We start from the raw sequence: 10,433 nt of genomic DNA on the forward strand, positions 1-10,433 counted from the left end.
TTGCTGGTGAAATTGTCGATGAAATCTAAGAATTTATCGAGCTACTTATAGTTCCTGCGAAAAATTACATAGAGAGCAGATATATATATTATGTAAAATCATTGTTTTTGAATAAAAAGCATCTTTATACGAATGTACTGAAGTGTGTGTGTGTGTTTGTGTAAAATATATATACACAGAATAAGAAATAATACAAGATATTAGCATTAAAAAAACGGTTGCGTCAACAGAACAGTGTCGTGAGCTTTTTAAAGAGACATTTTTTAAAATTAGAATTTAAAGAGAAATATATATATTATAAAAAGATAAGTAATGTAATTTGTGGTATTAGATATTAAATTGATATAATAAAGTAAAATATAAATTAATAATAATTTGTCTAAACACTTATTATTTCAAGTACTATAGCCAATCAAGATTAGATGATTACATGATCAGTTGTCGCCTCTCTCTTCTTGAGGTTCTCTAGATTAAACAACAAATCAACGTCGTTTCAACCATCATGCTTCGCTGCGAATACTATATACAGTTTTTAATTAGAAATAAAATTTGTTTTTAAACATATACCGCGATAGAGTATTATTGAAACATTTTTTATATATTTTATTGAATTTCTTTGTTATATATTTTTATTGTGTGTTGGAATTACATCGCAAATTTTTAATTTAACTTAATTACGCAAAATTTTTATTGTTAATTACGCAATTTGTGTGTATTCCCTTGTAGAAATTTAGTAACACCAATTAATCACTTATTTCGAGTGCTTGAAATACTGATATACAGTAATTTAAGTACTCAAAATAAGTGATTGAGTACTCGAAATAAGTGATAAATTGGCGTTACTATATAGTGATAAATTTCTATAAGAGTGCCGAATAGAGACTGAGAAGTCCGGGATTTGTTCAAGGAATTAACACTCGTTTAGTTTGAGTAACGTATTTTATATAAAACTTCTCCTTAGAAAGAGTTTCTTACAAATGTCTTCGATGCTTCGCTGATGTACAATTGTAGCTACACTTGCCTTTTTTCGATGTAAGTTACACTTATGACTATATCACCCCAAGTAGAACAGAAATCCAAAAAAATATCATTTTGACATCATATTGATCAAATTTGGGACGTGGATACCATCACACGTCTGGTTACGTTTACTGTCAGTTTCTCAATTGAACTCTCGAGTGTTTCTGATGGGTCCTTTTTATATCTCTCAATTAGGTTGCGAGGTCTATAGGTATAGGTCTATAAATCTATATAGGTATAGGGATTAGTGCATGCGAAAGAGGTTAACGGAACGTTCGTGTGTATTTTTGGAAATTTCTTAATGCCTCGTTTTCGAATTTCGCAGTCGTTGCAAACAATGCATTTTGTTCAAGAACAAGTATACGTCTTGCGACATTTATTAATATATGATTTTACATTAAGAATATATAATAATTATATAGTTATAAAAGTTTCAGATAAAAGTTGTTGGATTTTGAATGAGACATCCGATGGTGACTCTGACCACCGGTGGATGCGTGGGTAGAAGTGTGTAAAACTTGAAAAAAACCACCTAGTAGCCTTCTCCAATAAATTTGCAAAATTTTGCTACAGATTTCGTACAAATCGGTCAATAAATGTGTAAGTGCGTGGATAAGTGGAAACTTAAAAATACCACATAGTAGCGATATATATAAGCACATATAGTAGTGATATATAATAAGTATCGTCTGTCTGTCTGACCGTGAACCACTTCCACATTTGTAGACCGCTTTCTTCGAAATTGGTACCAAAATGTTGCAAATTTTTCAGGGATCGCTACTATCGTAATTTTTTTAAGTTTTCACCCACCCACGCACTTACACTATTATTGACCGATTTGTATGAAATCTGTACCAAAATGTTGCAAATTTATATACATATATATATATATATATACACACACACATATTTATTATATATTAAATTTATATTCAACCGAGTTCAATCAGATGCTTAATTTAATACAATAGAAAAGATAATATAGAAATAGAAAAATGATACAGAAATGTGATATAGAAATGATATATTGAAATGAAAATATAAAGATGTAATCATTTGTTTGCCCGAATAATTAAATCTAATTATCATCAACTGTTATTTATCAATTTATTATAAGTTCTTACGATACAATACAAACATGTATCACATTGTGATAATTACAATATTAAATAAAACTTTAATAGAATATATAATCAATCTTATGAATATATTTACAAATACATTGTTTATATACAATATAAACATATATACATTATTTAAAATTATTTATTATTATATATTATTATATAATATTATATATTATTTAAAATTGTCTTTAATTATTTGTCAGACAAGCAACAAGATGTTATATAAATAAGATAACATCTTTTACTCATAGAAAACATTGTTTTTAAAGTTTAACATAATTATATATTGTCATCAGCACCGGTTGAACGATTATTTATTATTTGTATTTATATTATCATTGTAATTAAATTTTAGTATCACGCAGAAATAGTTTGAGTGACCATAGCTTTAAGACTATTCATGATATGTTAAGACGAATAAAAAGTTGTAAAAATATGAATAAATACAAGATTTATTTAACATAATTTGTAATACATATTACTATTTGTTATTATGATATAATATAATTTAAAAGTATTTTATATGTATCTTTGATATACTTTTAAAGTATTTGAATGTCTGTGCCTGTACCGCGAAATACATTTTAAGTGTATCTTATACTTATCACTATCTATATATATTTTGTATTATATATATTATTACTATTAATATATATTATTACTATACTATTAATTTTAATATTACTTTTTTAACATTATTCAATCGTTTAATAAGAATTAAGAGAGTAAAAGGGGAAAAAAATAGAAAAGAGATATATATGTTATACAACTATGAAACATTACATCTATACAACTATGAAACATTCTTTCGTGCATAAACTATTAGTAAAGAATATAGAGCAGGAATATCCTCTTCCTTTTCATTATATAACTTAAAATTACCTTGACTTTTTTTATAGTCTTTGATTTTTCTTTCCGTAAATCTATGTCTTAACTCATTCTTAAATTCCTCTCTTATATTATGCGGCATTTTGTTCAAAAATTCATAAGTATGCTGTGAAGTAACCATGGCTATCGAAATAAAAAATATAATTAACTTAAAATTATAATTCAAGTAAATGAGAAAAAATAATAATATTTAAAAATATGCTAATTAATCAATTAGTCTAGAATTTAATTTTTGCATGCACATATTAAAGAAAATATACTTACATAGAAACTTTTCTGTATTCCTACAGTTGTCCATCTCTTGATGACTGCTATAGAGAAATTGAAATCCGATATCTTCAAGTATTTCCTTTAACTCTTCGTGAGGTCGAATCGAATAATGAAGTGACCCAACATACTTCTGTTTATCCTGTATAAAGATAATTGATAATAATTTATAGTAAAAAATGCAATATGCAATGTGTATACACATATAATATTTTATTTTTATATAAAGATTTATTTATATTTATATAATAAAGAAAATTTCATAAATACTGCAGTCTGTTATATTTGATATCGATATATAGTCTCGCAAATAAAACAGAAAGTTGCATTCAAAATTAAATGTTGAATAATATATGTAAGTATGTAAAACAAGTATGTAAGTATGTAAAATAACTGAATTTTATATATGTTAATCATTATCATGTTAATCGTTATTATATTAATTATAATCATATATTAATTAATTTATGAGTGTGCACTCAGTGGATTTTAACTATGGTAAAAATTAAAATTTCATAATCACGCGGAAATTATTCTGCAATCTAATCTTATATTATATTTTGTACTTACCTCCATATACGGTGAAAATCGCGCATCTTGTGCCATAATCTCCACAGCTTCAAACAAGCCTGGGCAATGCGTTACGGTTGATATAAGCATAGATTTACCAGGTTGAAGCATACGATAAATATTCTCACATGCTTGGCTGTTAAACAACAAGATGTTAATTATAATTTAAAACATATTAAAACAACACAAACGCTCGCACATAACGCGCGTCATTTCTCGATTTTATATTAAAAAGATTGATATTTTAAACCCTTGTAGAAATTTATTACTAGTAACGCCACACAATTAATCATTTATTTCGAGTACTTGAAATACTGATATACAGTAATTTTTAAGTACTCGAAATAAGTAATTAAGTACTCGAAATAACTGATAAATTGGCGTTACTAGTGATAAATTTTTATAAGGGAAATATAATATAAAGTTTAAACTCCATTAACTTTGGACAAATATCAGTTAAATAAAGTGTTAATTTGGTAATTAAATTTTTAAATAATAATACGTTTTAAAAATTGAAATACTAAAATATTTTTTAAATAATATATAATTATTTAAACTCGATTAATATAATTAATTAATGAAAGGCTCGTATAAATTAACACAATTAAAAAAATCAAATATAGTAGGCCAACTAAACGAGCAAATAAATAAGGTGTAAAAATTTATTAATAGTTAGATAATTAAAATAACATTTCGTTACAGAAACGATATAAATTGTAAATGTCCTGGACATTTGTTATTCAGACTTCGCAACACACACTTGAAATATCGGGAAAAAGGACTTGTTAAAACGACAATCATGTTTAAATGTCGCATAACTTGGCATCTCAGACCAACCGCCTTGCATATCTATTGGTCAACAGCGAAGAATTGTTTTAATTTTATATTTTAATATTTAACTAACTTTGTATTTTTAACATTTAACTTTGTATTTTAATATTTAACTTTTATGTATTGATAAAGACTGTAGTGCAGTCGAAACGTTTACAATTTATATCGTTTCTGTAACGAAATGTTATTTTAATTATCTAACTATTAATAAATTTTTACACCTTATTTATTTGCTCGTTTAGTTGGCCTACTATATTTGATTTTTTTAATCGATTAATATATTTCTTGACAGTTATCAGCTGATTTTGGAATTAAAATATTAATTGCGTCAAAGGTATTATAACATTTAATTTTTTAAATATATTAATTATTTCATTTTAATATATATATGATCATTACATTATCAAATTATAGCAAATATGTTAAAAAAATAAAATAGTAATAACATGTTATAACATCTTATTTTCGATTAATATTTTGTTGACAGAAATCAGCTGATAACTGTCAAAAATATTAATTATAATAAATTTAAAATATTAGAATATGTATTTATAACATATTGTTTAGAACTTTATATATCCGCGAATATTTTTTAATCCTATGTCCTAACTACGTAGGATTTATCATTTCAAAAATAATTTTTAATGTGGTTTCTCGTATTTATCTCGAAAAAGGCGCGTCTTAGGGCAAAAGTACAAAGAGCCATTCGGCCTCGAGATTTTCGAGAGAGCTTCGAGATTAATGTGTAGTTTTCACCGATGTGATAATTCACACTTAGTGTGGCGTAAAATAAATTTTAAGTCTATGAACATTTTATGCAAAAGTTTTTTCCTATACAATACGAAAAGTATTAATATTATGTTTATTTAATAATTGTTTTTCTTACCGAATGTCATGGCACCAATGCAAAGTGTGAAATGAGAATATGTGATCAAATTTTGAAATATATTTTTTGGGCAAGTTTTTCGTTTGAATATCCAACACTTCGAATTTGAGTCGTTCCTCGTCACCGTACATTTTATTTGCGTATCCGATCATATTTGTCATAATATCTGTGCCTTTATAATATATAGTTGTTATATTAACTACTATTAATTATCTAATTAGTAATTTAGTTATTTATCTAGTTATTATATATTAATTATATATCTAATTAATTATATTAACTAATAATTTATTATTTTTTTACCAATCATTGTTGCTTTTGGATTAAGAGCCGCAAGAAGAATATTTTTCGTTATATCTCCAGGTCCACAACCAACATCCATACATTTTCCAGATATATTTTGTAGCTCTTTGTCAAATTTGTCGATTATAAGTGATACATTGTTTTTGACAATATTATTATATGAAGCGTACTGCGCGGCTGCTGTCATTTTATGATAATATTCAAGTACCTATAGAATATATAAAAGATTGAAGAAAGTGAGCTGTAATAAGAGTCGATGCGTCAGAATTTTAATGCACTTTGTTATAAAACCACCCTCATTTTTTGTGCACAGAGTACAAGCAAGCAGCGCCGAAATTTGGAAACAGGCTTCGACAGACCCAGCGGTGGGTGAACGTTAAAAGATCGACACAGGAAAAAAATTAAATTTTAATAAATATTGTAAAATTCATTATTAATTCATTTATTTTATATATATTTTGAAAGAAAAATTCGAAAAAATCCGTTTGATATATTTATTTGATCTAACATTCAATTTAATCAAGTCTTTATTATGAAAGCGTTTACAATGAAAGTGAGCACAATATAATTGTGTAATTAACCATAAGAATTTTGCGTAATTAATTTAAATTAATAAATTCACGTATTTATTCTGACGCACACGCTCTTTAATCAACTTTTTCTTCAATTTATTACTATTAGTGTATTAGAGCTTCTTTTCTTTATCACAATTAAAATATATAATTATATATATAATAGAATATTACTATTACATTGTACCTTATTTTATACATAAAATTATATTAGAAAACATATTATCTTATATAAATATTAAGATATATTTATATTATCTTAATATTAAGATATTTATATAAGATAATATAAATAGTAAGATATTATATAAATAGTAGATCTCTTATTTAAAGAATTTATAGTAAAGAATTGTTACCAGTAAACTTACCTCTGTCGCAATTGGGATGAAAATACTAAGAGAACTTGTGAGAACGTGAGACTACGTAAAAAGTGACGCCAAAATCAGACCAAAAATCACTTATTGTTTCGTCACCCTCGAAGATATGTAAATATTATTTTTTCGTAATATTTATCTCACAATATTTTTTGGAGGAAAAAGGAGTACACAAAATGAGCAATTATAAAATATTTATAATTTGTTTGTAAACTTAGTGGAAATGTTTCTTTTCGTAAATTACTTTATATAACAGTGTTTTATATAAGATTTAGATTTGCAAAAGGCTGAATTTTAAACTTAAGTAAAAATCTTTATAAAAGATAGATGACTTACATCTATAGATTTAAATTTGACTGTTCAATGTGTCATAGACTATCTTTGCACTTTGTTATATTATTCACGACTCTTATATAGCTATGATATATCTATAAATAACTATATATAGTTATACTAGTATAATTATAATTATTCTAAAAAAAATTGACATCATAAATATATGTTATTGCTTTTCTTGAGACAAATATTATGTTATTCTAATGTAACTTACGTAACTATTTATCTTTTCTGTTATAATATTATTAAAATTTTATGACAAAAAGTTGAATATGATATAAAAATATTTTATGCAATACTTTACGGTTATACATATAATTATAATTTTTTTATAAAAAAAATGTCGTAATACCTCTTATATTTAAAGAATTTATAGTAAAGAATTATTACGAGTAAACTTATCTCTGTCGCGATTGGTATGAAAATACAAAGAGAACTTGTAAGAACGTGAGATTACGTAAAGAGTGACGCCAAAAACAGACCAAAAATCGTCTGTTTCGTCGTTTAAGTCTGACTTAAAGTTGGTGCTTCGATATTTATATATATAAGTCTAAACGATATTTATATATAAGTCATTAATCATCGGAAGTCAGATTGAGCTTACTTTTTATCTTCAAGATATGATAGGTCAAAGTCTGATATATGTAGTTCATTGCTTTGTCCATTGTTTCAGTAAGATAACTATTGAAGTGTTCTCATTGTGCTTCAATAAGATAACTATTCATATTGTTACTATATAACAAAATCTATTTATATTATATATAAGTCATTAATCCTGGAAAGTCAGATTGAGCCCACTCTTTATCTTCAAGATATAATAGGTTTGAATTATGCAGTTAATTGCTTTATCTACTGCTTCAGTAAGATCCCAGCAAATACAGTATATAAATGTTATATACTTAAACATGTTACATGTAACGTATATGTTAGTTGTAATTTCCCACTCATAGATGTAACATTTTTAATATTACATATATTACATTGTAGTTATATTGTCATTATATCCCAAGATAGCACTGACTTATCAATATATCAATGTTTGCTGGGGATCTACATGCAAAAGGTGCAATAAAGTCATGATATACTTATGTCATGAAGAATAAGATCTTACGGTGGTCATACTCTTTGAATCCGTTAATTCCTATAGATAGCGCAAAGTGGATTGCATGAAAGTGACTACGGGATGTACGATGCAATCGAGAATAATAATTATTGGCGAGAAAATATCTTGAAATTAATTTGCAATCCACTCTGGGCTACCTATCGGAATTAACGAAGTAAGAGAGTATACAAATTTTGATCCATCATATCTTGGAGATAAAGACTGGGCTTAAGATAAACTTTCGGAGGATTAATGTCTTGTATAATTTTTATATATTTTATATAATTTTTTCTTATATAATTTTTTTATATAACTATCGTTTAGCACGAGTCGGATTTCAAGAATGGCGAAACAGGCGATTTTTGGCCTCACTCTTTATATATTTTCTAACTATATATACCTTGAATCATTTTTATGAAGCACTTATCGAGATAATAAATTTATTTTAAGTTAAAATAAGTGTAAAACAACGAATCATGCAAAAAAAACGAGTAATAATTGTTACCAGACATTCGAGTAAACTTTCCTTTGTCAGAATAATTGGAATAAAAATATAAAAAGAATTAGACAAACGTAAGAGATGTCAAGCCAAACCCCTATTTGTATATATTTACTGATCTTATATATATTTAATCAATCAAATTGTTATACACATTATTAAAAAGATTTTTTATTTTTATAGTATGGCTCAATAATTATGCTCAGTAGACTTGTCATTTGACATATATAAAAATCGATATATAACATATTAATCATTTATTTGATCGAACTACAAAAAAGCATTTTTAAAACGATTTTTTATTCGCAGAATATTAATAGTATTTAGTAAACTTACCTCCTAACGTGGATATAAAAATCGATTTATATACACAAATACTATTTGTTCGATCGAATAATTATTTGTAATTATCATTAATTATTAGTCATAGAATATATATTAATAACTTCTGTATGCACGTGTGCTAAATATTTTACAATATGTATTTTGGAACCTGAAAATTTAATATAAATTTTTTCTTTTACATTTGAAAAACATGATCGAAAAAAAATCGAATCATAACAATACAATACACGTTCTAAAGGATAAGAAAATGAGTGAGACTTTTGATAAAATTTTGATTATCAATAAAAATTATTTATGTACAGATATTAAATAATTGAGATATATTCCAACGGATTACGATTAAAGACTTATATAAAGTATAACTAAAAAATATGATTAAAAAGTATAATTATAAGTTTAATCACGAGGATTCAATAACATTTTTTTCTAATGCTAATTTATATGCTAATTCTAATTTATATGTAATTTTATATAACGCATTTTCTCTTAGAATTGATGCAAATTGATTATAATTAATAATATTGAATATATATACATATATATATATATATATATTCTTAATTATAGTATTGATATATTGAATATTGATATATTGAAATGAAAATATAAAGATGTAACCATTTGTTTGCCCGAAAAATTAAGTCTAATTATCATCAACTTATTATTTATCAATTTATTATAAGTTCTAAGATAAAATACAAACATGCATCACATAGTGATAATTATTAAATAATATGATTTAATAGAATAGAATATAGATATAATTAATCTTATGAATATATTTGCAAATACATTGTTTGTATACAATAAAAACATATATACATGGTATTATTTAATATTGCCTTTACCATAATTATTTGTCAGACAAGCAAAAAGATATAACATAAATAAAATAGCACCTTTTACTCATATAAAACATTGCTTTTAAAGTTTAACATAATTATATATTGTCATCAATACCGGTTGAGCAATTATTTATTGTTTGTATTTCTATTATCATTGTGATTAAATTTTAGTATCACGCAGAAATAGTTTGAGTGACGATAGCTTTAAGACTATTTCATACATATTTAGAAATACATTTTAAATATATCTTATGCCTATCACTATCTATATACGTTTTGTATTATATATATATATATATATATATATATATTTGTATAAAAAAATAAAATATAAAATATGTAGTTAATGTACTTTGCAATTTTGTGTTAACATTAATTTTGATATTATTTTTTTAACATTATTCAATCGTTTAATAAGAAGAGAGTAAACAGGTAAAGCAAATAGAAACGAGAAACAACTGTTTTTAA

The 10,433-nt window shown here is 25.0% G+C and overlaps 1 protein-coding gene across 1 annotated transcript; it reads right to left on the bottom strand.

Moving 5' to 3' along the window:
• Positions 1 to 2,654: 2,654 nt before the first annotated feature.
• Positions 2,655 to 7,136, bottom strand: LOC114939070 (juvenile hormone acid O-methyltransferase-like). The gene is made up of 6 exons (XM_029313302.2): positions 6,833 to 7,136; positions 5,893 to 6,100; positions 5,590 to 5,761; positions 3,873 to 4,008; positions 3,300 to 3,444; positions 2,655 to 3,158 (listed from the first exon to the last, which is right to left on the bottom strand). Exons 2-6 carry the CDS (start codon positions 6,077 to 6,079, stop codon positions 2,941 to 2,943), a joined length of 858 nt encoding a protein of 285 aa, XP_029169135.2. The 5' UTR covers positions 6,080 to 6,100; positions 6,833 to 7,136; the 3' UTR covers positions 2,655 to 2,940.
• Between the last annotated feature and the right edge of the window lie 3,297 nt (positions 7,137 to 10,433).

The sequence above is a fragment of the Nylanderia fulva genome, unplaced genomic scaffold, assembly GCF_048542155.1.
Source record: "Nylanderia fulva isolate GAGA-0341 unplaced genomic scaffold, ASM4854215v1 Scaffold15, whole genome shotgun sequence".
Lineage (NCBI taxonomy): Eukaryota > Metazoa > Arthropoda > Insecta > Hymenoptera > Formicidae > Nylanderia > Nylanderia fulva.